The sequence below is a fragment of the Setaria italica genome, chromosome III, assembly GCF_000263155.2.
Source record: "Setaria italica strain Yugu1 chromosome III, Setaria_italica_v2.0, whole genome shotgun sequence".
Classification (NCBI taxonomy): Eukaryota; Viridiplantae; Streptophyta; class Magnoliopsida; order Poales; family Poaceae; genus Setaria; species Setaria italica.
The window spans coordinates 20,050,299-20,077,045 of NC_028452.1; the positions used below are offsets into that span (position 1 = coordinate 20,050,299).

A 26,747-nucleotide genomic window follows, 5' to 3' on the forward strand; every position below is an offset into this window, starting at 1 on the left:
GAGCAAATTGCAAATGGGTCACGCGACTGAATCTTAAGGCTACATAAAACTTGTTGATGTTTAACTGGCAAAAGATGAGATGTCGAAGTGGATTTGTTAAGAGGGGAAAAAGACAACGGCATGATAGGGGTAATGTGGGAATAGAGGTTTGCTAAGTCCTCGCAAACAAAAGGTTTTGGAGACGAATGTACCCGGATGCACAGAAGCAAAATGGAAGCATAAAAATAAAAAGCGTGGTCGGCAGGATTCGAACCTGCGCGGGCAAAGCCCACATGATTTCTAGTCATGCCCGATAACCACTCCGGCACGACCACTCACATGCATTTTTAGCCAATAATTTAATAGATACTAATACAAATTTATTTGTCGCGGATTGCTGAATGCCTAAATCAACAAAAGCACGGATATCATATTATCATCGATATAAATCCTGCCCACTCAAAATCCAAATCCAAAACGTGACCACCAAGGTCTTTATATAAAGCTAGATCCAAACAGGACCTACAACGTACCATCAGTCCATCACCAAAGCAGTTGGATGGATACAGAAGGCACCAATTCTCTCGTACCCAACAAATCTATCTCGGCGCACAAACAGAAACACGGCACCACGGAAGTATTAAATATAGCTATAAAACTAATTACATAAATAAAGTCTAATTCGTGATACGAATCTATAAACCTAATGCGTAATAGATTCATCTCGCAAATTAAACACGGCTTAGCTTATAAACCTAATACGTAATAGATTCGTCTCACAAATTAGACACAACTTTAACTTATGCACATAGATTAATTAAGCTTAATAGATTCCCGAATAAACTACACATGTATTAATTAAACTTAGTAGATAATTAGTTTTATAATTAATTCATGCCGTACGAGTCATTCTAATTTAGTACGCAAACACCTAAACTAAATATTAATTATTCTAGCACCTAAACTAAACATTAATTAGAATCTAATTGAGTACGCAAACACCTAAACTAAATATTAATTATTCTAACACCTAAACTAAACATTAATTATTCTAACACCTAAACTAAACATTAATTATTCTAATTAGTATTTAGTTTAGTCCATGGATCAAAACACCCCTAAGAAAAAAATGACATACAGCACGGACATCAACGCACAACAACTTGACACGCAGGCAGAACGACAGGAAAAAGCTTTAAAACATCTCAGATCCTTCAAAATGGGTGCATTCCAGATTTCCACTTCCACCACCCGGTGGTCAAAAATAGGGCGCTGGGATTCCTCCAGCAGTCGAAACAAGAGATGTCAAAGTTTGACTGTTTTTTGTTCAGCTAAACACCTAGACATTTGAAACCGACACCATAATAAGAACCAAAATACTCAAATAATTGTCTCGTGGCTGCACCATGTTCAACCAGAGTGACCCAAATTGTCTAAACCTCTTTATTAAACTGTAAAACGAATTGCCTCCTCATGGTTCAGCATGCCATCTTTCTATGCGGTGGCTTCCTTCAGGTACGCAATGAGATCGGCACGCTCCTGAGGCTTCTTCAGCCCAGGGAAGACCATCTTGGTTCCAGGAATGTACTGCATATAAATGAGATAGAACAGTTCACGTTATCAGTATTGATAAGAGTTCAGAAATAGAAACCACATTTAAACAAAGTGTGCCAAATAAATGCAATTGGGCTTAGGTGGGAGATACTCGTTAAGTTGTTACGGCAACCATCCATGGCCTGCCGCTACAACAGTACTTGTTTAGGCTACTGATCCATGCTTAGATCAGGGGGCGTTCAATAGTGTTGCATAAAACTGGTGGCACATGATGCAGTGACCTACAGTCTAAAGGACTGGGGATTTCATCGAAGTTACTAGCATATAACCTGATTACTGGAAGCAACTCAATGCCTGAACCTAATAGACTAGGACAACTAATAACTAAATAAGAATCCCTCATGTGACCCTGGCACTTGGCAGTCAAGAAAGCTTAATCTACAAAACACCAGATCAAACAAGACTTACTAGTAAGCTAAAATTAATAAGAACGTCATCCTAACCTCCAAATGCCCAGTTATTTGAGTGTAATCAACTAACAGCATGCTGGCATGGTTACAATGAACTATCCATGTTCACAACTCACTTTTGCAAGTTTTACTTTTGCCTCATCCAGTTATTTGGCACCATCCATCTTCACAACTCACAAGACAATTCTTATCAAGATTTAACAGGACCAATTGATCAAGGTAGCATCAGAAAATCAATTATCCAGCTGTAATACCTTTCGAGGTACTCTACATGGTTTTGCAAGGTAACTATACTTCCTGACATTGATACTGCGGCATACTTCTCATTGGTAAAAGAACATCAATAAGACATTCCAGGGGATCATTTTTCACAAAAAGTTAACTGTGACAGAGCATCATTTCCATCCCCTTAACCTTCCATACCAACAAAGAAACACTGAAGAGACTAGCTAAAGCATCTCAGTAACTAAAGAGAAAAGTAACAATACCTTCTTAGGGTTAAGCAGGTACTCGTACAAAGTGTTCTCCTCCCAGACCACAGCCTTGTTCTTGTTTCCTGCGGAGTAGGAGTAGCCAGCGGTGGTACCAGACTGCCTCCCGAAGAGACCATTCAAGTTTGGACCTGCAATTCACAAACATGGTTATATTACAAAATACAAATTGGTATCAACGTAACCAGTCAGACAGAACATGCAATCAATTTAGTTGTACAGACCAACTCGAGTGATGATTGCGACAGCCATATTCAGAATAGGAAAACATAATGAAATAGTGAAATAGAGGAACAGCACCACGAGCTTATCCCATCTCTATATGCCAGTTCTAGTTGCATGAAAAAGGATGAGCCAGCAATTCTGGAAATCAAACGGTACAACTAAATCCAACACAACAGGCAGCATGGCCATGTATAGATGGGGGATCAATCTAACCAGCGTGTTCAAGTAACGCCCAGCAACCTCAACGAACTGACCACCTAATCCTGAGCCCTGACCATTCCAAAGCTACACGAGGCCTGAACAAGCATCGGCTGCACTACGTGCCAGCCCCAAATCCATCCCCAAATCAAGTAGGAAAACAGGGCAACATACCGCATAGCCCACAGGCATTTGTTGCTAAAACAAGACGACCAAACGAACAGACCCAAGTTCCTATCAACATGCTCGCACGAATCGAATAGATCTAAGCGCCGCGCGCACCATTCCCTCACGGGTCAGGGGACACGCGAAGGAATCTACATATACAGCTACCCGGGCTCAGATCTGATCCGCCAGTCCACAGCCCGCACGCAAACGAATCACAGCGAGATGGAGCGGGCTATCCAGATCCTTGACGGCTTAGTGGCGGCGGAGACGCTCACCTTGCTTGTGGCCGGCGCCCTTTTCGACGGTGTGGCACTGCGCGCACTTGGTCTTGAAGATCTTCTCGCCCGCCTTGGGGTTGCCGGGGGGAGCCTCCGAGAACGACGCCATCGCCGCCGCACGCACGCAGAGAGATCTGGAGCCGACGGAGAAGAGAAGGAAGAGGAGGCCAACTGCAACTTCTGGTTTGTCCTTTGGACTTGCGCCGAAATCGCGAGGACCCGGTTTTTCTATAGACCAAGCGCGTGGAGGCGCGGAGCGGGCGAGGCCGCGGTGGGTGCGCGGAAGTACGGAACTGCCCCTGAGGCGTGGGAGAGCTAGGGCGTGCGGAGGAGGGGCAGGTTGGGGAACGGGGAGGGCTCGAGAAGGTTTCCGTGGCTTGGAGAAAAAGGAAAGCGTGGGCGGCGCGTGGACGGGAAGCGTGGGCGTAGGCGCCCCGTTCGGGTGGCGGCGGCCGGGTGCTAGTACGTGCCAGGGTGCTTCCTGGGCCGCGTCCCTCAGTTGGTGGGGGGGTTTGCGGTTGGTGGTTCGCCAGGTAGGCGGGAGGATCGCTACCGTCGATGGGAAGGGAACGGGCAAGCGAACGGTCCAGATCAGTTCGCGGATTAAAATCTGTTAGAAAAGCGCACCACGTGCCACACGAATCAGCCAACCTTTTCATGGAAAACAACTTTCATGGATGACACAACACCAGGAAAATCCCAAAGCTTTTTCATCAGATTTCAACTTCTAACGGGATCGCCGCTATTAACAAGGGCTTGCAATCAGTTCAGCAAGAAACGTGCAGGGTAAGCACAGGCATACAGATAGCAAAGCTGCAAAGGATCAATAAATTGGCAGCTCCGGCATTCTACCTGCCTGCAAACCCTGGGGATAGTTTCCGGGTCGATATTCTTCAGCTAAAGCTCCAATTATTTCAGGTATGTACAATGTTCTAGTTAAATCCGGGATGTAAAAAACTACGATGCCATTAGACATTAGTGGATATGATACACGTACCTACATACACTACTACGGTTACTCTAACACAGGTGACAAGAGTGGTGGTAACTGGTAAGTTACAAAAGATAACATTCCACATTGCTAGCTTGGGTGCGGCTTCTAGGTCACGTCAGACGCTTCATTTTCCCTTCACAGCTTCAGAGTTATGCTGCAGGATCATTCCTAGATACTGGGTTAGTGCCAGTGTGGAGTTGAGGCCCTGCATTGGACCAAAGAGATGGTGTAAGCTGGAATGCATAGAAATGCACGCAAGAAGATTAAAGTCACAGTGGAACATGGTTTTGCTGCAGACAGTATCCGTTGCTGATTATCAATCACTTACTTTGGCTTTCTTCCAACAGCAGGCAAATTGCTGGCATTCAGCTTCCTCTCGAAGCAAGATGGTCGGCGCAGAGGAGGTGGCGGCGGCGGAGGCTGAAAAATCAAGTGAGCAAAAGTCAATTACAGTTTCAAGTTACAGGCTTCAAAATTGTGCGTCCAATCATGAATGCTTCATTGTTTTGCAAATCCGAGTGATTGTTATGCAGTGAAAAGGATAAAAGCTCGCACCGCAGGGGCCCTTGTCTTTACACTTCCAGTCGGTGAAGGAGTCATGTTATTTGATTTATATGCTTGAGCCCGTACTCCCTCACGCAAACCCTACAAAAAGATATTCTACATAAATTAGCACACCGGTGAACAGCCAGTGTCTCCAATAAGATAATTCCAGGTATGCACCTGCTTACGCTAACCAGCTACCAGTTTTGGACCCCAGTTCTTGTCAGGCTGTGGATTTTCTATTTCAATGCAAAATTCTATATATTTCAATCGATGTTGATTACATTTAGGGAAGTATTACTGTATTTGGGATGAAAAGGCCAGGGCTTTGAAAGGCAGAACCGGACCATTTCAGGTTTACCAGTCAGTTACTGGAAGTGGCAGATTTCACAACCATAGCTAATACTAGCACGAGGTCCCGTTCATGAAAAGTTCTAGACTGAGAAGAAGCTGGAAACCACAATTACATATCCCAGAATTAGGTGCACACTAGTTTTCAGAATGAGCCTACCCTTTGCATAATGTAATGGCAACAGTTCAGCCTTTTTGTTCCAGGGCTTATCAGTTATCTATACTGTTATACTCAGGCTTATCAGAGTAATGTATGTGAAATATAGAAGCATTTAGGATACAGACAAAACAGATCATATTGTTAACTTAAACACTGCAGACTCGCATGTATGTATATGTTGGACCAACAGCACAAAAGGAAAAGAAGTTTCTCACCTCCTTGTTTGACTTTCTGGAATTTTCTAGGCCACGGTCATCTCTAACATTGGAAGTCAGCATTTTCCTTGTAGGCAAGTTAAAAGGGCTGAAAAATAAGATGCAGTGGTTAGAGAAATTGAATTAATCCAATTTTGAAAACCAGAGCACTCCAGACCCCTAGTACAATTGTTCTGAAAAAAGCCCCCTGAGAATTAGCACCTCTTTTGCGTCCAATCCACTTGAAATTCCACCCTTTCTTTCGCATAGCTGTCAGACAATACAAAAAATAGCAATTAAATCTCGATGCAAGTTCTTTAATCAAGCTTCCCAGAAAAAGTTTGTAACAACAACCTTATGTTTTCCAGCTTTCTACTTTTAACAATGCTGGGAGTCATTGCCTTTTCAGGAGTACCCTGCACGAGAAACAGAGAGGAAACAATAATTCACAATGACAAAGTCTGATGTCTTTTGAAATGGCTGAAAAATAAATCTGCTGTATTTCTGTATTTTAGAATAGAATTAACATATTTATGCAATATATTGAGAGAACATACTTCTTTTGCCATAGCACCCTTTGAATAGCTTGCCATTGCTCTTGACTCGATAGGTGTTTTTGGATTTGGTTTCATTGTACTTCTGTTGGCTATAGGGCGCCTTTCTCCAGTAGAAGGGCGCTGCGGGGTGGAAATGTCACCTTTTCTAGTGAGGCATCTATCTGGAGTCAAAGGCCAACGTGAGGTGGCAACATTAGTTTGCTTCAGTGTAGTCTCTCTGTTAACAGGGCGTCTATCAGGAGTAGAAGGCCTGTGCGGTGGAGCATGCTTTGGTTCAGTATCTCTAACAACGGTCCGCTTCTCAGCAGTAGAAGGCCTGTATGGTGAACCATGCTTCAGTGCAACATCTCTAGCAATGGGGCGCCTCTCGGCAGTAGAAGGCCTGCATGGCGGAGCTACAGTGGCATGCTTTGATGCAATGTCTCTAACAATTGGGCGCCTCTCGGCAGTAGAAGGACGGCACAGGATGACAATATCAGCATGCTTCTGTGCACCTTCTCTAGTGATAGGGTGCTGTTTGACAGCAGATGGCTGACATGAGGTGGAAATACCAACATGCTTTGTGGCCATATCTCTGTTGCTAGTGTGCCTTTCCCCAGTAGAGGGTCTATGTGGGCTAGCAACGCTGAAATGCTTTGGAGCTGACTCTTTGGTGATAGGGCGCCTGCCAGCAGTAGAAGGTCGATGTGGGGTAGCAGTGTTTGATAGCTTTGGGGTTGACTCTTTGGTGACAGGGCGCTTGTTGGCAGTAGAAGGTCGGCGTGGAGTAGCAATGTTGCATTGCTTTGGTGCTGATTCTTTGGTCATAGGACGCCTGTCGGCGGTAGAAGGTCGACGTGGGGTAGCATTGCCGGCATGCTTTAGTGCCGATTCTCTGGTGGCAGGGCGTCTTTCAGAAGTAGAAGGCCGGCATGGAGTGATAACTTCAGTAGGCTTCCTTGAAGCATCTCTGGTGACAGGACGCTGATCTCTGGTAGAGGGCCGTTGTGATGCTGCTGAGGAAGGTCTTCTTAAACCTGTAATGCCACTTCTTGCTGTGGTGCCAATCAAATTGCTGGTTGCTTCTCTTGGCCTTCGCAGTGAATGGATACTTTCTGGCTTTACCATCTGGTTTATCACACTGGGCTTGCCTGAACCAAGTCCCTGAAATTATTCAAAAACAGCTTATAACTTCATGAAAAATGTACAGGTTTCAGGCCATATAATAAACACAAAACATATATGTATGCCTAAAGATAGCAGGAAATTGAAGATGATTCAAATAGAGATGGTCTAACTTATGCATTCTAGCCCTATAGTCTCATTGAAAAAGGGGGGGAATTTTTAATGTCTTGCACTCTAAGGTGGATGTTATAACGGGGTCCGGTACAATCGTCTACTTGCTAGAAAACAAAACACGCGCAGATTGCAACAATGAACAAGATGAAAATATGACCAAAGCCAATGTGCAAATACCTTAGTAACAATTGTGTGATCAGAAACATTACTAGAAGTCATCTTGATAGTCTTTGGAATTATTTTTGAAGCCTGACCAATCCGAGAGTCTTTCTCAGTTATTCTCTTAGGAGATATCATAATCTCATGGGCCATTCCAGGATTATCTTGGCTGGAATTAGCATCTTTGCCGCTAACATCTCCCCTCATTTGTTTGCCAATTTGCTGCAAGCCACCAACTGGTGAAGAATGAGTAGACACAGGAGTTTCATTAACTAAGCTCTCATTCTCGTGATAACCATAGGATTCCATTTCATTCTCAAATGTGGTTGCAGTTGTCGTCTGCTCCATGGAATCATCAACAGGTGTTCCAGATTCAGTCGGAGCTCCATGGTCTGCAGCTGGTTCATATTCTCCTGTTTGACTAGAATTGCTGCCATCACCACTGTACTCCAAATGAAGTTCAGTTTGCTGGTTCTGTTGCTGTAAAGCCTTGAGCTCCCTAATCCTCTTAAAGTATTCTTCAAAGTATGCTTTCTTCTTAGCAACTAATCCATTGAACTTTCCAAACTCCTCATGACGCCTGTCATTGGTAAATACAGACCACTTCTCCCATTCTAACGATTCCAAGTCAAATCTTCCAAATGATATGGAACCATGACCAAACACTTGTGATGTTCCCTAAAGGAAGAAAAAGCACCAGGATTAAGGAAGTGTGAGAATATCAACAGACAATATAATTACATAGAAAAAAAATGCAATAACAGCTTCTAAGGGACTTTTTGGGTTAACACCACTTACTAGTAAACCAGTACAGACAAGGTAATGGTAGTTACCACGGATTCTGGAAGTCTTAGCAACTTCTAATACACTGGCACATAGGTCTACAGTAATATTATTAATCATTGCCTTAAATGGATTTTTATGACATAAGGTCCCTCAGGCAGACACATGGCTAATAGTAATTGCCATAGAAGCTCTAGCAATTTCTGTCACTTCAGGTAAAGTCACTGGCTGTACATTATACTTGGCAAAAAAAAAATAATGAAAGAGAGATCACCTGCGAAATATCCTGCACAGAAGTTTCCTCCTGTGACCATGCAAAAAAGTTTTGATTGACTTCAGTGGCCATCTTATATTGTGTAGCTAATTCATAATTGTTGGGCAAACTTTACTTGTAAACCCTGCAAAATTAAACAAAACATGTTCATGTATAGAGCCACAATTGAGGTTACATTTTGACAACAAAGCAGAACATCACTGGAAAAGGTTGTTCAGCATTTTAAGCAATACTTGGTCAAACAATGGAAAATCTCTGAATGCAACCTATAACCCTGGTGTGTGGTGTGAGCCCAACTTGTGACTTTAAGAGCAAGAACAAGCAGTGTCTCGCAAAGAAAAATGGAATCCTAGTGTAGCTATTTCAACAGGACCAACAGAATTCATAAACGCTGTCAGGACGCACTGACAATGATATAAGCTCCCCCAGTACACTATTTCGGAATCAATAATTTCGCATCACAGCAAACTAATACGTGATGGGGTCAGGAGCTCATGATCAATTCCAAATTTCCAACCACACATGGGACCATTAGCATCAGTCTCGCCGCACCTACCCTCAGATATCAACACTTCACCAACACGGTATTCTAGCACTACATATGCCAAGCAGTTAGACCAGTAAATATCAGTAGTACTAACTAGGACAAGCATGGGACAGCAACACTGCAAGGTAGGGGAAGGATGCAATGAGGAAAAGTGCGCCATCCTTAAAAAAATCAGAAATGAATCATGTCGCCGTAAACAAGCTAATTCTTGATATCTAAACGTCTGATATAGTGATATATTGAAAGGGTGCTCAGTAGAAATAAAAATAATAAAAATCTGCAAAGAACTAGTACAACTCAAACCGCGACAGGGCTGAAATTCTCAAGTATTCTTTACATACTCCGTAATTTGGAGTTAGTGGAATCGGGAAACAAAAAAATATCTGCAAAACAAGAAATTTTTAAACGGCAAATAGCAAAATTCACGCCCCGTATTCTGCTCTTTCATTAGTGGCAAAAGAAAATTAGGAAAGAAGGAAATAAAAAAACATGAGAAACTACCATAGTCAGAACTAGGAAATAAATCTTTCCGGAAAAAAACATCACAGGAAAGAGAAGCTAGTAAGGAAGAGCAAGAGAACCGCAAGAAAGGGGATTCAAGGAACGCGGCAGAGCACATGAAATTACAAGCAAATCCAGCGGCATTGCGGAATTTCTCAGAGCTGCCAACGCCTAACCACCGCCAACCTCCCGAGGCGACACCTCCCGCACGAATCTGCCCCAAAAACCCGACCAAGAAACTACTAACAGCACGGTTTCCCCCACTCCCAAACCCAGCCAAGAACCAAGCAGGAGCGGACGGGCCAAAAGCAAACTAGCATACCTGGAACCGCTGATCACCACCCGGCCGCCAACGCATCGGATCCGGCGTGGTGAGGCGCGGCGCGTCCCTCTCCCCCAGATCCGGGCATAAGCCAGAGAACAGCCCCGCCCGCGGCCTCCTGCAGCCCCAGCCCGGTGGAGCTCTCCACCGCCGCCGGTGGTTCCTTCCTCGCGACTGGGATTCCTTCCTTGCTCGCGCCCAGCACGCCGGATTTAGGTGCGGATTGGCGAGGCGGTGTGAGCGCGAAGTTACTACTGGTAGAGTGAGCCAGACACTGCCTGCGCTTTGGTTGGGTGGTGCGGCAGGAGACGACGCTCGGGAGAAAAGGCTGGAGCCTGGAGCAGAGTTTGGCCCCGCGGAGGCGGAGAGGAAGAAAACAAAGGTTTAAAATGCGTGACAGCAGATGAAAAGAACATTTGTTCGGAGAAAAATGATAGTTGGTTCTTGATTTGTTAAAGAAAAGGCGTGCGCATAAAAGGCAAATCCCAGTGCAGTTTTGGCCGTTCAAAATTCGATTCATAGATAGATAGATAGATGTAGATAATGTGGGGTGCACTGTGATATAATAGTGTGCTCCGCTACACTTAAAATTAGCGCTTTTAGCTTTCTTTTTTCCTGGTGCGCTTCTTTTAACATTGCTCTAAACGCTTTTTTGGCACTTTTTCAACATCTAGTGAGATTCATTCAGGCTTTCTTCTAAACGATGAGGCATTTTTTTTTTCTCAATTGAAAACCATAACCATTTATGTCTTTGCACAGCATGGTCTTCACTATATATGACATTTAGGCTATCCTGCTCTCTTGAGCCTTGAGCGCCCACAGTCCACATATTACAGATATGATAATGAGATGAGAATGAGATGGCTACGCGCGCATGGACCACGCTAACTACAGAATACAGATGGAGGACGTAATTTGGCCCTAATCTGCTCCTGTACCAAATTTCAGGCTCCGCTGCTGCTGTCCGCGTATCGTTAGGACGTTAACTACAGGGTTGGCCATGCCGCGCGCGCAGTGAATACGCCCACGTGCACACGCGCGTAGCGTTATACTACTACGGTGGTGGTGCGGCGGCCGGCGCGGGGGTCACGGACGGGCTGGATGGACGTTAGCTTTGCCCCTGTGTTCTCTAAAAATAGCCAAAGGGAGAGACCGAGAGATGCTCTTAGCATGTCACGTGGCCTTTGCTAAGCCTACTACCGTACGTGCCACGCTGACGATTGGTTTAATTCATTAGAAGCATCTCTAGGAGTAGATTGCTGAACGAGACCATGAAGAGCATCACCATCATGATGGTTGCCCCCAAAGACCGAGCCGTTGCAAATTAAGGGTGTGTTTGGTTGGGCTCTGGCTTTTGGAAAAGCTGCTGTGAGCTGTGGGCTGTGGAAAAGCAGCTGTGAGAAAGCAGCTGTGGGAAAAGCAGAAGACCGTTTGGTTAGAGAAGCTGTGAAACTGTAGGCTGTGTAAGAAATACCTGTAATGTCCCTAAAGGTCTATGAGTGTGTTTATATGCAAATTGCTCATAACAAAATAAATTTTATATATTTTCCATCCATTAAAGTGATTGGTCCACATAAAGTTCTATATAAGGACGCCATCCTTCAACATGGATGAGCAGGGAGCGGCGGACAGCGGGCCGGCGGCTGGCAACCGGGGCCGACAGGCGGCGGGGTGCGGCGGCCGGGGTCGTCGGACGGCGGCCGTCCGGGGGGGGGGGGGGGGACCGGCGGCCGGGGGCGTCCGGCCCGCGGCCGTCCCGGGGGCGGGGCGGGGCGAGCGGCCGGGGGCGCTGGGAAACGGGCTGGCGACCCAGGGCGGCGGACGGCGGGGTGCCGCCGGCGGTGGGCGGCGGGCGGCGGGGTGCGGGCGGACGGACGCATCGAGAGAAATAAATCAGGGTAAAAAATGAATCGTTACCTTTATAATCAGTGGCAGGTGGGTAATTTTTTACCCCAAAAGCACTTGAAAGCAGGGGAAAGGTGCTTTTGATTTTGTACTAGAGCAAAAGTAGCTTTTGGGCAAAAGCACGTAGAGATTTTAGGCCCTTTGGTTGGCTTTTGGCTTTTGCAAAAGCAAAAGCAGGTTGGAAAGCCCAACCAAAGGCACCCTAAAAGCATCATTGCTTTCTCCTTTTCTTTTTCTCTTTTTTTACTAACTGAACAGGGCCAGCCCCTTGTTGCTAATGATAACAATGAGAAAAACGATGGGGAAAGTGACGGTGCTTGACACTTATTAAGAGACCGTACAGGGCTCGGGGTACTAGCTCGGATATCGCCGGATGGGACAGGCGCCGCTCACATGGTTTGGCAAATGGGCGGGCAATCATAAAGTTCATAACGATGCACGGCATGGCGATTAACCAGTGAACCATATGCAGCCTGATCTTGGAATCGATACCATGGAGGACAAGTGTGATATCTGATATCTCAGCTCGTGCCTCATGGTCATGGGCTCATGGCATGGCCCAGCCAAACTGATCGACAAGAGCGGCACGCTGGTGGTCACCATAAATAAACCTGAACAACCTAGTTTCCCCGAAAAACAGCGCATTTGTTTGTTTCCCAGAGAAAAGAAAACAGCGCATGTTGGGCTGGGCCCGTCGCAGCCCGCTGACCTGTCCACCCACATCCCATCGTCGTCAGTCATGAGGCATCATTGTCAGTGGGCCGGAGGCCCAAAATAACCACCACGTACGTACTCCAGTCACCTACAAATAATAAATGTACGAGACAACAACGACGCATTACCGTACATATACGGCCACAGTCGCTCGGTAGTAACCGCAATGGCGATGTACGTGTGCGCCGTATGCATGCGGAGATACGCTGCGCCGTAGACGGCTGGCCGCGCATGCACGTACGTGGACATCATCTCAACAACATGGTCGTCGCGTTTGACTTCCTTGACGGCACCCACCGCCATGTCGTACTTACGTGTTGACATTCAACATGATTTTTCTCATAATTTTAAAATTTTCCTAACATTTATTTTCTTGACAGGAAACTTAGTATAGGAAAATAATTAGTTGTTTTTCTAAATTAAATAAGATTGTACTATGTGTGTTGCATTCATGCCAATGCGTCTTGGTGTTTCATGAGTGCAAAAGATTTCAAAATGCGCTTAGACAACGATCAGGTTCTTCTAAGATTTTCCAGCTTTTTCTGGATTTCATTCTCATTTTTCTATAGCTAAATCTGTTTATTAGAGGGCTCTAATTTCTTTTTCACAAGCTCCAAATATCTTATTTGGACTCCTTGTGTCCCAGACTATCTCTACGAATTCTCCTGGATTTTTTAGGATTTTTAGAGCATTTTTTGTGGTTTAAATGAATTAGCTTTATCTGGATTTTTCTTTACACGGGAAATTACTTCTGAAAATAAAAATAAAAGAAAACCTAAACCTACCCTTTTGGGCCGAGCCTGCACCCACGAGCCCAACCCGTGGCCCAGCTCTCCCATTTGGGCCCAGCGGCTAGGCAACCGCCTCGACGCACGCCAGCGCCGCCGCCTCCTTGGCATGCGCGCCTATAAAAGTCAAGACCCTGGCCGAGCCCTGCGCCCTCCTGATGCTCGCCTCACCCAACGCCGCCTCGTCGTCCTTGCTCAAGCGCCGCTGTTGCCCGCATCCGCTGGAGCTCGAAGCTGCCGTCGGCCGATTTCACCGCACTTGGGCGTCGCCGAAGCAAGCCAGCGCCTCCACGAGATCCGTGACGTCGAGCCGCACCATCTCCACCGTTCCTCGTTGCTGCTCCACCACCGGTAGAGCTCCGCCGCGAGAAGCTTGAGCTGGCCACCATCGTCCTCATCCGCCGCCAGTATCTGTCGTCTCCGACCGCCTCCAACCCCGGTGAGCACACCTCCGAACTCCCGTCAACCTCCTCTCTCCAATGCGCCACCCGCCTGAGCCTCTCGCTGCCCGGAGCACCAGCAATTTCGCCACCCAGAGCCACCCGTCGGCCATGGGAGCAAACCTCTGAGCTTTTGCATCTAGGCCCCTGAGGAAAGCTGCAACGATTAGATTAGTTTTTGTGTCTTGCAAGTTTCTCGGGAACCCCCTAAACCTCTTGGATCCTTGCAACCGAGACCTAGCCCTATCCTTTTGCAGATCTAACCCTAAGGATTCATCTATTCGCAGTGACTATTCACTGAGTCTAGAGTTTCTTCTCTACTAGCCCTTGAAGTATATGGTTAATCACGAATAGATCCCTAGAACCTTTAGATGAACGTAGATCTCGCGTTTTGTATCCGTTTAATCTTGTTCTTGTTGCGTTAGATTCATGCTGAAACTACATGTTAGAAGCATGTTTTAATCATGTTATGTGTTTTGAAATTTATTTAATATTAATATGATTAATTGCTTATGCACTTGTTTCCTAATTAAAAGATAACTAAGATCTTTACCTCGCTTTTCTTAATTAAATGTCCATATGATTAATACTTATTGAATTAGTTTTTTAATAAAATCTAATTAGAGCTACACTTCGATTTTTCATAATAATATTCAATTGATTAATGTTTGTTCAATTTGCTTTCTAAATAAAAGTTACATAAGTTATATCTCGAGTTTTCTTAATTAAATTTTAATTTGGTTGTATATACATATAAATGTGTTTTTAATTTGGTTAGTTCTAAAGTTATGCTCTTAGATGTTCCCACATATGTTAATTTTTCAAAATTAACTGTTCAAAGTGGTATAAGCTATACATGAACATTGTAACTAAAATTTGACTAAGCTTTGCTTCATGTTTTCAAAATATAAATATAACATGAGTTAATTCTAACCTAGGATATTTATCTGAGGTATCATCTATATTGATTTCTAAATTTAAAATATATGAAGCACATAATTCTTTTCATTTATGAACCTAAATCTTCGATAGTGTATCTTCTCAACCAAAGCTTCATTTTAGTCGGTTCTTGCTGTGTTAATCTTCTAATCGTAAGGTATAGTTTAGCAACGTTGTTTCACCATGTTTCATGTTTTTTGATAATAAATATGATATTAATTTTGATTAATACTTATTTACTCATCTTTTCTAATTAAAAGCTAATTAGGTTCATACATCGGTATTCTTTAAGCAAGTGTTAATATGATTAATATCGACATAAATGAGTTCATAATTATAACATGTTTTAGTTTAATGCGACATATAAAATTATCGATCAGATATTATTGCATATAGTTTATTTTTTAAAGTTAAATGTTTAAATGGCATAATTTGTACATGAATATTTATAAATAAAAGTTGGCTAGGTTTTACATCATCTTTTCAGATACAAATATAATTTGAATTAACTCTCACTTAGGGTATTTTCTAAAAGTATCCTTTACATGTGTTTTCTAAATAAAAATAAATGCAGGATATAGCTTTTGTCTTTTCCTTTACAACTAAAGTTTCTCGTGTGTATTCAACGATAGCATTGTTCTTAGTGTTTCACGCGCCTTTGTGATCCTAGAATCAAGCCCTATCCTTTCGTACGCTCTTTTAAAGCTTTTCTCTTTGATTGGTGTATTGTTCTTAGTTGTGTTTGTTTGCTTTGTATGCTTGTGCTGGTGATTGCTTCGAGTAGAAGGATTATTGTTTGAAAGCTTTGAAGATTAAGAGAGCAAGAGCTAAAGAGCAGTAAAAATAACTTTTCTTTGGAGAAAGGCAAGTGTCCTTAACCATCCTTCTATCTATGCTTATTTACAAAATACCGTACATAAATTGAAACATGGAGAACCACCTAGGAAAACAGTGTAACCACAAGAACTACATGGCTCTAGTCTTGGCTAATTAATTAGAGACTCTAGTTTGAAGCAGTCTTGCCGAAAGGTCAAAAGGGCGGCGACAGATGGGGTATAACCTGGCCCTCAGACTAATCTGCTCTATGGTAGCTTCGTAGTCTTGAGAGAGGTTTATGCTCTGCTACTGATCCGAAAACCTTAGCATGCTACTTCTTATTAGGGAATCTCTGTAAAGGCCTCGTAGCGTCCCCATGCAATCACACATCAGTACTGTGATAAGTGTCGGTGTTTAGACCCGGCAACCTACCGAGGGGGTACCCGAGGTAGTGTTTTATGCATGGGGCTCGCCGAGATCAGGAACTCGAAGGTGAACTCGAACACACGATTTAAACAGGTTCAGGCCATTTATGTCATGTAATACCTTACGTCCTGTGTGTTGGTTGGATTGTATTGATTGATGTTGTTTGGAGGGGATCACTACCTCACCTTATATTGCTAGGGGCAGCGTTACAGGTCGATTATTTACGAGAGTACTGGTCGGATTCGACTAGTCCTACTCTAATTGCTACGAGTAGTTTCCTAATCCTCAACTAGTTCTTTTCCTCCACGTAGACTACGTCGTCCTGCACCGTAGTCTCCATGTCTGACATGTCTTGGTGTACAGCCCCGTATCTAGGACTGGTGGGCCCATAGATGTATGGCCGACAATAAGTACCTACTTTTGCACAGCATGGTTGGGTCTAAAGTTCTTCTGAACTTTTACGCGACTTGTGGTGAAAGTGTACAACCTCGCAGAATGTCTAAAACTGATATATTAGTCGTGCTCATGGTCAAAAGCGGCCTGGACCCTCACATGATTAATAAACTTGAAGGTGGACTTAAATTGTTATTTATTTCTTGTGGCCTTGCTGAGTACCAACCATAAGTGTACTCACCCTTACTTACTGCTGCTCAGAAGAGGAAGGTGTGTGAAGTTTTCTGAAGATGATACTAAGTTCTAGGCGTACACAACCCCCAATCGATTGCCTGTGAAGTTTGGAGTTTCCGTTTCCAGGATTAAGCTGTACATCTCTGATAGACTCGTAAGTCATTATTTATATTTTTTAACGTAATATTGTTACTGTTATTCACTGATAACGTCACTATATGTATGAAACTAAATCCTAACATACATGTAGATAGCATTAATTTTGTTTTAAAACCGGGTGTGACAAGTTCCAAGCCGACGTGGGCGCCCATCAACCTCATTTCGTAGCAAGGCTGAGGCACGAAGACTGAGCTTTGACAATTGACATCCTACTACTCGGGTAGCCTCGCGCGTACCTGTATCTTTCTCGCTCAACATGATGGATAACGCGATGGTAGGGCATCATGGCGCGCGATCACATGTTCCATACATTTACTTGGCAATTGTGGATTCTTCTTTCTTCTTTTGAGAGAGAAGATATGGTATGGTAATTGTAGCTCTGATCCCTGCCAGTAGTAAGGTCCTGTTTGGTAGAGCTTCAGCTTCTCATAAAACGGCTTCGGCTTCGGCTTCGGCTTCTTCGGTGGAGTGGCTTTTTTAGTGAAGCTGAAGCCGTTTTGCAAAATGTTTGGTAAAACGGCTTCTCAATGGCAATATATGTAATTTTATGATCACTTAATGCTTGGAGAGAGAGGAGAAGCCGGTGAAGCCACTTTTTTCGGCTTCTCATCTCTAGTGTAAGCCGTTTTGCGGCTTCTCCCCGGCTTTGGTGGTAAAGCCGTTTTGAAATTGCCCCTTTGGTAGGGCTTCACCAAAAGCCGGTGGAGAAGCACTTTGAGAAGTCCTACCAAACGGGGCCTAAATGTTTGAATAGTTGTGCACTTGTGCTGAAGGATTCAGTGCATGCCTTGTTGGTGGTTATATATCATTTATCACAGCTCTCAGTCTTCGTGCCGACTTGCGGCCAGTGCAACAATATCAGGGGTTGCCTGTTTGGAAAGTCAGAGGAGGAGTGTCCCAGAAAACATTAGTCAGATGGGTCATGGGTGCGTGTACAGGTGGCTCTGGTATGCACGGCGTCGAGTCAACAATCAGCAGGCGGCTCCACTCGGACCGATCAATTTGCCATGTGAATAATGGTTCCGTGCCTTCTTCCGCAAAACCCGTGTTCCTCTGGTCCGGTCCTTTCTCCTACAAACGCTCTCCGATCGTCAAAACCAGCATGAGCCTCATCATGGTCTTTCTTTTCGAAGGATAAAAAGCGGAATGAGATATATCGCTATCGTAGTCTACTTTGGTCTTCTTCACAGGAGCACACTTTGATCGACTGGATGCACGTCCCTTGAAAATTGAAAACGTGGCATTTTTTCGAAAAGAAGAATCAATACAAACGCTAAAGTTAAGATAAGTGGTGTATAACATGTGAGTGCCTAATCTTTTGTCATGCATGTTACGACCAATTCACGTCACTACGTCAGAATTGATTTGTGCTAGCATAGAAAATTTAGCATGCTGGTGGACGTGATTGGCACCCGCCAGCACAAAACTTTCTTAGACTAGATCCATATGTTGATATGCTTATGCCGTGAGCGACATCACCATTTTGGGTGCGTGCTTTTGTTGCCGCTCTAACTGCTCTATCAAGTTGTTGCCGTGCCCCTCTCATCACGCTCCCAAAAGGTCTTCCGGATGGCGTTCCTGGTAACTAGTAACCATCATCACCGCTGTCCGTCCCTACTCTTCGCGGGATTTGATCGCCTAAGCACGCCGGTGATGAAAAATTTCCACATGTCAACTCCATTGAAATGAGCCCTGCTAATTTAAATCCCGTGCAATTAAAGAAGATTTTTTCGAACACATAATTAAAGAACATGGAGCGCGTCAAATTAATGGCATGTAATGTCAACTGCATGCAGTCTAGAAGCTCGTTGGCTACCCTAGCTAGTGCCCTCACGTAGTCACGTGCATGGTTTACCATCCCTCCCCCGGGTCTCGCCTCGATATTTTAATTGTTATCCGACCCGGAGAATTGAAGGAAGGTCAACTCCCCCCGCGCGCTGACTTCCCGAGAGGCACACCTATAAATACACTCGCGTCGCTCGTGTAGTCATGTGCACACCGCCAAAACCCCACGGACCAGGCACACCAAGCAAAGGAGGCAAGAGGGCGACTGGTGTCTGGTGGTCGGTCGGTCAGCCTGACTTCCTGAGCATCGACGACGACGATGAGCCGTGCGGCGAGCGGCGGCGGCGGGAGAGGGGCGGAGCGGCGGTGCCGGTACCGGGGCGTGCGGCGGCGGGCGTGGGGGAAGTGGGTGTCGGAGATCCGGGTGCCGGGGACGCGGGAGCGCTTGTGGCTGGGGTCCTACGCCGCCCCCGAGGCCGCCGCCGTCGCGCACGACGCCGCCGCGTGCCTCCTCCGCGGCCTCGCGGGCGCCGCCGCCGCGGGCCACCTCAACTTCCCCGAGCGCGCCGCGTGCTACGCCGCCCACCGCGGCGGCCGCGCGACGCAGCCGCCCCTGTCGCCGCGCTCCGTGCAGCGCGTGGCATCCGACGCCGGCATGGCCGCCGACGCGCAGCTCGTCGACGCGCGGGCCGCTCTGCCGTCGCCGTCGCCGCCCGTCAGGGCCGCCGTTGGCACCACGGCTGGCGCTGCTAGCGTCGGCATTGGCGCCGCGCGAGGTGGCGAAGGCGCAACTGCGCAAGGCGCGGCGTATGCGCCGGCGCCGCCGTATAGCAACTGCAGTAGTGGTAGTAGCAGTACGTATTGGTCCACGCCGAGCGCGGGCGGCGGGAGCAGAAGCTCGAGCGCCGGCAGTGACCAGCTGCTGGTTTATGGGGATATAAGCATAGATGACATAGAAATCCTGATGTAATTCGGCAGTAGCGCAAGAAAAAAAATAGTTATTGATTTTGATGAATTTCGCATGCACCACTTTGGTGATATTAAGAGAAATGGATGGGGATTATTTTTTGTTGCGGAAAAATTCACGGTTTGATCAAGTTTACATGTACCATTTCGATGAAATTAAGAAAAATGAAAGAATTATTATTAGAAAAAAAATTCTCAAGTATTGCAAAAGTGTGACATTCATCCTTTTATATTTCATTTGGTGCAATAACTAACTAAATATGTGCACTTACTATCTCCACCTCGGCTTAACAATGGTGTAGTATCATATAAGAGCGGTTTAGACCATGTTATCATCCGGCTATTCACTGCTTAGCCACGTCTTATGTTGAGTGGATCGTTGTAATAGTTCAATGCGAATTGATATCATTAATTTCACCTTACAAATTTGCGATAGCCAATTTAGATGATTCACTTAATATTTTTTATAGGCTTTATATTTTCGATAGAGCATATGCCATCGTTAACAAATGATTAGTCATATGATTGTATGGTTTAAACCGTTATTATATGGATGCTAAACCGTTATTAAGGAGGATGAATGTCATATTTTTTCTTAAGGGATTATTTTTACAAAATTTTGATAAGATTGTTTTTAGAAAAAACCCCAGATACGACAAACTTTACTGTAACGAAGGTTCTGCCCGCCTTGCCATTTGACTCCTTGACTCGAAGAGGACGGGGTAAACAAGCACGTGTTCAAGTTCAATGGCTTTGTGAGGGCACTCAGAGGAGGCTCTTCACGCCGCCGGTCAGCACAAGGAGTTTCGGTCGTCGCTCGTTATTAGTACCTTTCCGAGATGGCTAGGTCGCCTCTCGTCGTCAGGAACGAGCAGGTCCATGAATCAGATCAGATGCGTGCGTTTTGGCACGGGCAGGTTCGGACCGCCAGTTCAGCTGTCCAAAAAGGCAGCGCGCGATGCCTTTCGAGCTCGGTCTTCCACTGCTTCCGTTTGACGGAGCAGAATGTTCCAGAATCCACCCACGGCCCACGGGTTCCGGCGGCCTTGACCGCTTTCAAGGAGTAACTTTCAAGTCAGTGGTGGCGCGGCCTGCGGCCACCACACGCAGTGCCGTCGAATCCGGCCTCAACCCTGCAGGCTGCAGTGTTTGGATTGGGAACCAATTCAAAAGCATCTAATGGAAAGTTATGATTCTATTCTAATAATAACCTAACGCAAACAAAAAGAACGATATGCTAGCCAAATTCTTTACCTAATCGCTCCATTTCACGATGTTTGTCGCACCTAATGGAAAGTTAGTGGGAAATGGCCACATGCTACGACACGACTCTGTCAAACGGCAATTCTCCACAGCTCAAACGACTAAAATGTTCACATCACCAAAGCAGGGGGTGAATATATCATAGGGAAGAATATCAGTACTCGTACAAATGTAGTTCATCAAATAAACACAGGGCACAAGTGGACTAATATGGCCTTGACGCACAAATATTATGAAATGCAGCGAAATGCACTTTGCATAGCTAGAGACGTCCTTATGATATGTGATTCATCAAATGCACTATCTTCACATTCGCCACTAGCTGACATCCACGAGCAGCCGGCCATTTTATATATATATCTCAGTACAACCATCGCATAACAGTTGCTAGATGAAGCTACGGTGAGACAGGTGAATCACCCTATTGCAATTATGTACAGACTTGACCACAACTGTTATGGAAAATTACATCAAAGATGAGCAGAACATCTCCGAGCCGTCTTGCTTCGGTTTCTGGCTCAGCTCCGAGTACTGCCCTGCCCTCCCATCAGCTGCAGTATCTCGGTCCAGAGGCAAGAAGGATCACCCGCCAGCGCATCGCTGATCAGCTCCGTGCTGCAGGAAGCCACTGCCCAGTATCCCGCCCTAATCTCACCTAACAGCTGCTCATAGTCCCAGGCAGCATGCCCGACGTAGAACCTCAGGTCCTGGGTCCTGATCGCACCGCTCTTCATCAGAGCGGCAGCCTTTTCCAGGTCAGTACGGAAGCCGTAGCAGATACCTGGTATCACCTCCTCAAATCCCTTGAGACGCGAGCTGTCGTTAGTCCTCACCAGGAACATGCTCATGTCGACAGGGCCTCCGAAGAAGAGAGGGGAGTCGCCGAAAGGTGTTGCCTGGTCTCGGAGCGATGGATTAACGTGCTTGATTTTTGTGTAAAGTGGGCGGTTCAGGATGATTCCAAATGGGCCATCAAAGGTACCCCTTGAACCAAGTCTGAGAAGGAAGATGACAGTTCTTTCGAAGATGCTGTCATCATCAAGCGCCTCAGTAGCGACCAAAACACACCCTGCCTCCGGCATTGTAATTGCATGAGCCCACTTTTGAGGAAGCTGTACCGGATCTACTGAGGACGCCTTCGACTCTGTGGGAGCACTTGGATCCTCGAATAGCTCCTGATTCAGAGACAGAAGCAGAAACAGAAAGGAAATATAAGCTACGAAAGCCAGAAGGTATAAGGTTGTCCTGACCAGCTGGTGACAATTGACTCATTGCCAAAAATAATATTAAAAAAATATCCTCTGCAGCAATTTTATTAAACAATGAAAACTACCCTACACCAACGTACAAATAAATGGAAGTGATGCAAAACAAATGCTTATGTGATACAATCTTGATATAGCAGCAATTTTTGTGAGAAATGAAAATCAACTGATAGAGTGTTCCTCCCCCCCATGAAGATTGTTAGATGTGTTCCATTTGATCACCATTCTATGAAGCAAACATTGGCAATCCTAATTCTAGGACACCCTGTTGAAACAGAAGTAATATCCCTTGCAATGTGACAATGCAAGCCATTATGCTGCTATGTGCTTAACTGATAACTGGTGTATGGAGCAAATAAGCATAGAGAAATCATTCAGATATCCTGCAGATATCTACATCTAGTTACCCACCCCAAGTTGGAGCAATAATGCAATTGGTGACACTAGCTATATTCAGAGCGGCATCCTGTAGCCAGTAGCCAGTTTGTAGACAGATACTAAGGACTAACTAATACTCCCTCCGTCCCAAATTACTATTCGTTTTGACTTTTCTAGATACATAGCTTTTGTTATGTATCTAGATATATATTATGTCTAGATACGTAACAAATGCTATGTACTTAGAAAAGCCAAAACGAATAGTAATTTGGGGCGGAGGGAGCGAAATCACAAACGCCTCGATGAAAGAAATGCATTTGCATCACTTGCCACCAGTTTAAAACCTAGAGATAATCTACCAGAACTACAGATTGTACTCCTAAAAACAGACTAGGCCCACCTGTTCCCGACGCACAAGGTTTGCTCTGACATCTCGCCAGTAACTGCTGCTAGAAACATTAATCGGATCACTAGACTTTGGTTCATCGTGTGGTTTGTTCAATCCAGCAGAGGTATCCCCTTCAGGGGCAGATGCATCATCATGTCCTGCATGAGCAAAATTCATTGATCAGAATCAAGGCCAGTTAAGCATTCTATTTTTCTAGAATTCCAGGGACACGCCCGAGCTCAATTGCATTGCAAAAGAACAAAGTTCCAGTGGTTTAGCACTCATGGTTAAAGAATAGTCTCAACTGAGAGCTCATTGCTCCAGACACTGCTCATGGTTACAGAATAGCCTCAACTGAGAGCTCATTGCTCCAGACACTGCCCATGGCAGCACCAAGCACCACAGCTACAAAGCCTCACAGATTACAAGCAAAACTTCTCTTACAGAATTGTCCTTTATTCCCTCATCTCATCTCTAGCCAGGTAAGCATTCTAGTTGATGACCTTCAGTGTAATTTTGTGTAAGGGGATACTGCACCACGTAAGTGCTCTAAGTAATGTGGTCATCAAGTTCGATGATCGATCACTTGTTTCCAATATACTGGATCATGTACAAAAATAGATTGTATACCAACTAATTCGGACGTGAAGTAGGATTCACAACTGCAAGTGGGGAAAATCTATCCAAACACACACAATCAACAAGGTTTTGTCACCAAATTTTGAGCAAAATCCCACATCTGTCTCGTCAATCTCACAGAAATCTCAAGCTCCAACCCTCAATCTCATCAGCTGCTATCGAACTGGATCCACGAAAAAGCCGCGACCTGGAGTATACCACATGCTAATCGCCCAAATATCCCCAGCCCACCTTCCCAAGCCCAAGCGCAGCAATTCGAACGCATCAGGTACATCACGAGAGGGGCCTCACCGGAAGACGACGCCTTGCTCTCGGCCTCCTCGCCGTTGCCCTCGCCGCCGACGGGGCCGTCCTTCCTCCCTCCCCCCGACGCGCGCACCGCCACCAGCGGCGCCCAAGCGGCGCCGCGCCTCCAGAGCCTCCGCCCCGCCGCCGCCGGCGGCAGCGACGCGAGGGAGGGCGGCGCCGGGCGCCGCGGCGTGAGGCAGGGCCCGCCGGCCTTGGCGTTGTTGAGGGCCCACATGTCGGTGGGATGGGGGAGGCCTCGGCCGCTCCGGGGGCTCTCGGGGTCGCCGGGTCGGAGTGGAAAATGGAGGAGGCTAACGAGTGATGGATGGCTGGGCGATGAAGGCGGATTTGGCGAGTGTTGGAAGCGCCTTTCTTGTTCTCGAAAAGATCTCCAGCGAGATGAAGGCCAGATTAAGGCACGACAATGACGTCGAACAGGCCAGGGAGCAACTGCACATCTGCACAGACAGAGTTGCACATGCAGGGTAGTACGAGGTTGGACTTCGAATTAAACGTCTTGCTTAGTTGCCAAAGTTTGGAGGTGCAAAATTACAGTTATAGTACTGTAGCACACTGTAGCGTTTCGTTTGTATTTGTGAATTATTATCCAAATATTGACTAATTAGGCTTAAAAGATTCGTCTTGCAAAGTACAACAAAACTCTGCAATTAGTTTTTGATTTCGTCTACATCTAGTACTCCATGCATGTACCGTAAGTTGATGTGATAGGAAATCTTCTTTTTGCATAATGTTAAAGTTGGGAGTTTTGAGGAACTGGCCTAAGGAAAATTTTGCTTCTGAACAGTTTATCGTTTTTCCTGCTAGACTCCACCCAATATTTGTAATTTTTTCTTGATACTATTTCTTCGTGGTAATTGGCTGCAGGACAAACTATTGCCGAAGGTCGTTTTGTTTTTAATAAGAAATGTTTTTTTGCATACTTGGTCCCCCCGCAATCGAGGGTCCCACCCAAGCATATGCTTTGATTAAAGAAATGTTACCTATGTGTCAACATACTTACGAAGAGGATCTGGAGAAAAAGAGAAATAAGATGTATAATGTTTATAAGTTAATGGAAACCGTGATATTTACACCGATGGATTCAAGAAACAGTGGCTCTAGTATAAAGTTTCATGTTATAGTTAGAATTTAATTGCAAAGCACGTGATTATGAAATGAAAACCTTTAACGCTTGGTGCATATCTGAAAACATTTCTTAGTTTTGAAAATGATTTACACTAAGACCCGTTTGGATCCCTTTATTTTAAAGGAATTGGAATCTGCTTAATGGAGTAGGCTATTGTCTTAGAACGTGGCATTCCACAACTTTCCAAAGTTTAGATATAAGCCTATCTTAAATTCACGGAGGAGCTGGAAATTGATTCTATAGATCCTCGTGTGATGTTTCTAATATGCAACTTATAGCACGCTCTTCAACTCACTTCCCAGTAGCAGAAGTGCAGTACATAAATATCTCTCCCATATGACCAACAATAATATACAAATATATTCCACATATAACTATATTAGCTTAATTAATTTATATCTAAATTATGATTATTAGAATGGAATTCAATTCCAAGGATCCAAACAGGACATAAGTTTTATCTAGATGAAATTTATTTTTTTCTCCCTTCTCATAAATACTTTGCCATCTTAAATATGTCTCTAAAATAAGTTTTTGTGCAATGATTTGTGTAGAAACTGGTGTATGTGCTAGATAATGCATAAATAGTCTTTTCCCCTGTATTTGTGTGGATTTTATATGCATTTCAATTGTCGATGCATTTGACTTTTTAGTATTTTTTATTATTACATATCCACTGCACAGTACAGGTTGCCTACAACAACACACTGACCAACAGCGTCATGCAGGATACATAAAAAAAAGGTCCTCATAAAAAGTAGTGCCATCAATATTCACAACCGACCAACAAGGCAAACAGTGCCCGTGCCACACAGAAAAAAAAAACAAGGCAACAGCTCGCTCAAAAAAAAAAGGCAACAGTGCCTGTGGCACACAGAAAAAATATAAAAATGGGAACAAAAAATGCTCCCGGCGGGGCTCGAACCCGCGACCTTCGGCTCATAAGACCAACGCTCTAACCAACTGAGCTACGGGAGCTCCTGTGTCGTTCATACATAATAACTTTAATTGTATATATCTACAAGGACCACCAATCTAACAGAGTAGGTAAGTTGTGTCGCTGTCGTGCTCCATTCAAACCATTTCTAAAGAGATTTTGTCAAAAAATTGTGGTTGATGCTCTACAGCTGCAAGTATTTTTATGCTGTGCTCGATGGTCGAAATCCATGATAGTAAGCCACGGTCCAACAACTTTGTGCTTTTGTGCATGCTCATCTAGAAAAAATTGCTGTGAACCTACATCTATTGTTGTTTTTTAAATCGTTCCAGGTTTATCTAAAGAAACACGCTCGGTTCCATCCCTTGCAACATTGATGGATACCGTTGTCACCACCATGGCACCATCCTAACTCTTCTCATGTGGACTCTCGAGTTTCTCTGCCATTCGCTCATGATGTCTAGGTGCTTTACCCAACTTGCCACCTCACTAACCATCTTATCGCCAAAATCATAACCTCACCTGCTAAAGATCATTGGCTGTTGTCCACTAAAACTATAGGACAAAATAAAATATACGGTTGGTCCATAACTTGTATAGGTATCTATGACATTACAATTCACGTTCTTTTCTGTAAACTTATTAATTGTATAACCACAAGTCCAAATCATGAATGTAGAACATAATTAACTTTTTGTATGCCCATTTGCCTGTCAGTGACTCAGCTGGCCATGCTCGTCAGTGGCTCACGATTTGCGCCATCTATAAGAGTGGTAAAAAGTTGAATGCATGGGATCTAATGTGCATTTTTAATAGAATTGATCAGAACAAGTTTAAAGACCACAAGTGTG

The 26,747-nt window shown here is 44.8% G+C and overlaps 4 protein-coding genes and 2 non-coding genes across 7 annotated transcripts; 1 reads left to right on the plus strand and 5 right to left on the minus strand.

The window, feature by feature from the left end:
- Positions 1-232: 232 nt before the first annotated feature.
- TRNAS-AGA lies at positions 233-314 on the minus strand. The gene has a single exon. It is a non-coding gene; the product is annotated as a tRNA-Ser (tRNA).
- Positions 315-1,170: 856 nt separating this feature from the next.
- LOC101759164 (cytochrome c) lies at positions 1,171-3,578 on the minus strand. The gene is made up of 3 exons (XM_004961986.4): positions 3,361-3,578; positions 2,492-2,625; positions 1,171-1,566 (listed from the first exon to the last, which is right to left on the minus strand). The coding sequence occupies exons 1-3, from the start codon at positions 3,470-3,472 to the stop codon at positions 1,474-1,476; spliced, it is 339 nt and encodes a 112-aa protein (XP_004962043.1). The 5' UTR covers positions 3,473-3,578; the 3' UTR covers positions 1,171-1,473.
- Positions 3,579-4,129: 551 nt separating this feature from the next.
- LOC101759566 (proteoglycan 4) lies at positions 4,130-10,413 on the minus strand. Of its 2 annotated transcripts, XM_004961987.4 has the most exons (10): positions 10,027-10,411; positions 8,657-8,780; positions 7,618-8,277; positions 6,163-7,305; positions 5,960-6,021; positions 5,828-5,875; positions 5,627-5,714; positions 4,913-5,002; positions 4,686-4,777; positions 4,130-4,562 (listed from the first exon to the last, which is right to left on the minus strand). In XM_004961987.4, exons 2-10 carry the CDS (start codon positions 8,726-8,728, stop codon positions 4,538-4,540), a joined length of 2,280 nt encoding a protein of 759 aa, XP_004962044.1. In that variant the 5' UTR covers positions 8,729-8,780; positions 10,027-10,411; the 3' UTR covers positions 4,130-4,537. The 2 variants fall into 2 exon arrangements, with proteins under 2 accessions (XP_004962044.1, XP_004962046.1); XM_004961989.4 differs by lacking the exon at positions 4,913-5,002 and having other exon boundaries at positions 10,027-10,413.
- Positions 10,414-18,720: 8,307 nt separating this feature from the next.
- On the plus strand, positions 18,721-19,640 carry LOC101760516 (ethylene-responsive transcription factor RAP2-1-like). Its single transcript, XM_004961990.3, has one exon. The coding sequence runs from the start codon at positions 18,945-18,947 to the stop codon at positions 19,593-19,595; it is 651 nt and encodes a 216-aa protein (XP_004962047.1). The 5' UTR covers positions 18,721-18,944; the 3' UTR covers positions 19,596-19,640.
- Positions 19,641-21,102: 1,462 nt separating this feature from the next.
- LOC101760931 lies at positions 21,103-24,150 on the minus strand. The gene is made up of 3 exons (XM_022825595.1): positions 23,816-24,150; positions 22,898-23,043; positions 21,103-22,029 (listed from the first exon to the last, which is right to left on the minus strand). The coding sequence occupies exons 1-3, from the start codon at positions 24,045-24,047 to the stop codon at positions 21,373-21,375; spliced, it is 1,035 nt and encodes a 344-aa protein (XP_022681330.1). The 5' UTR covers positions 24,048-24,150; the 3' UTR covers positions 21,103-21,372.
- Positions 24,151-25,863: 1,713 nt separating this feature from the next.
- On the minus strand, positions 25,864-25,937 carry TRNAI-UAU. The gene has a single exon. It is a non-coding gene; the product is annotated as a tRNA-Ile (tRNA).
- Positions 25,938-26,747: the final 810 nt, after the last annotated feature.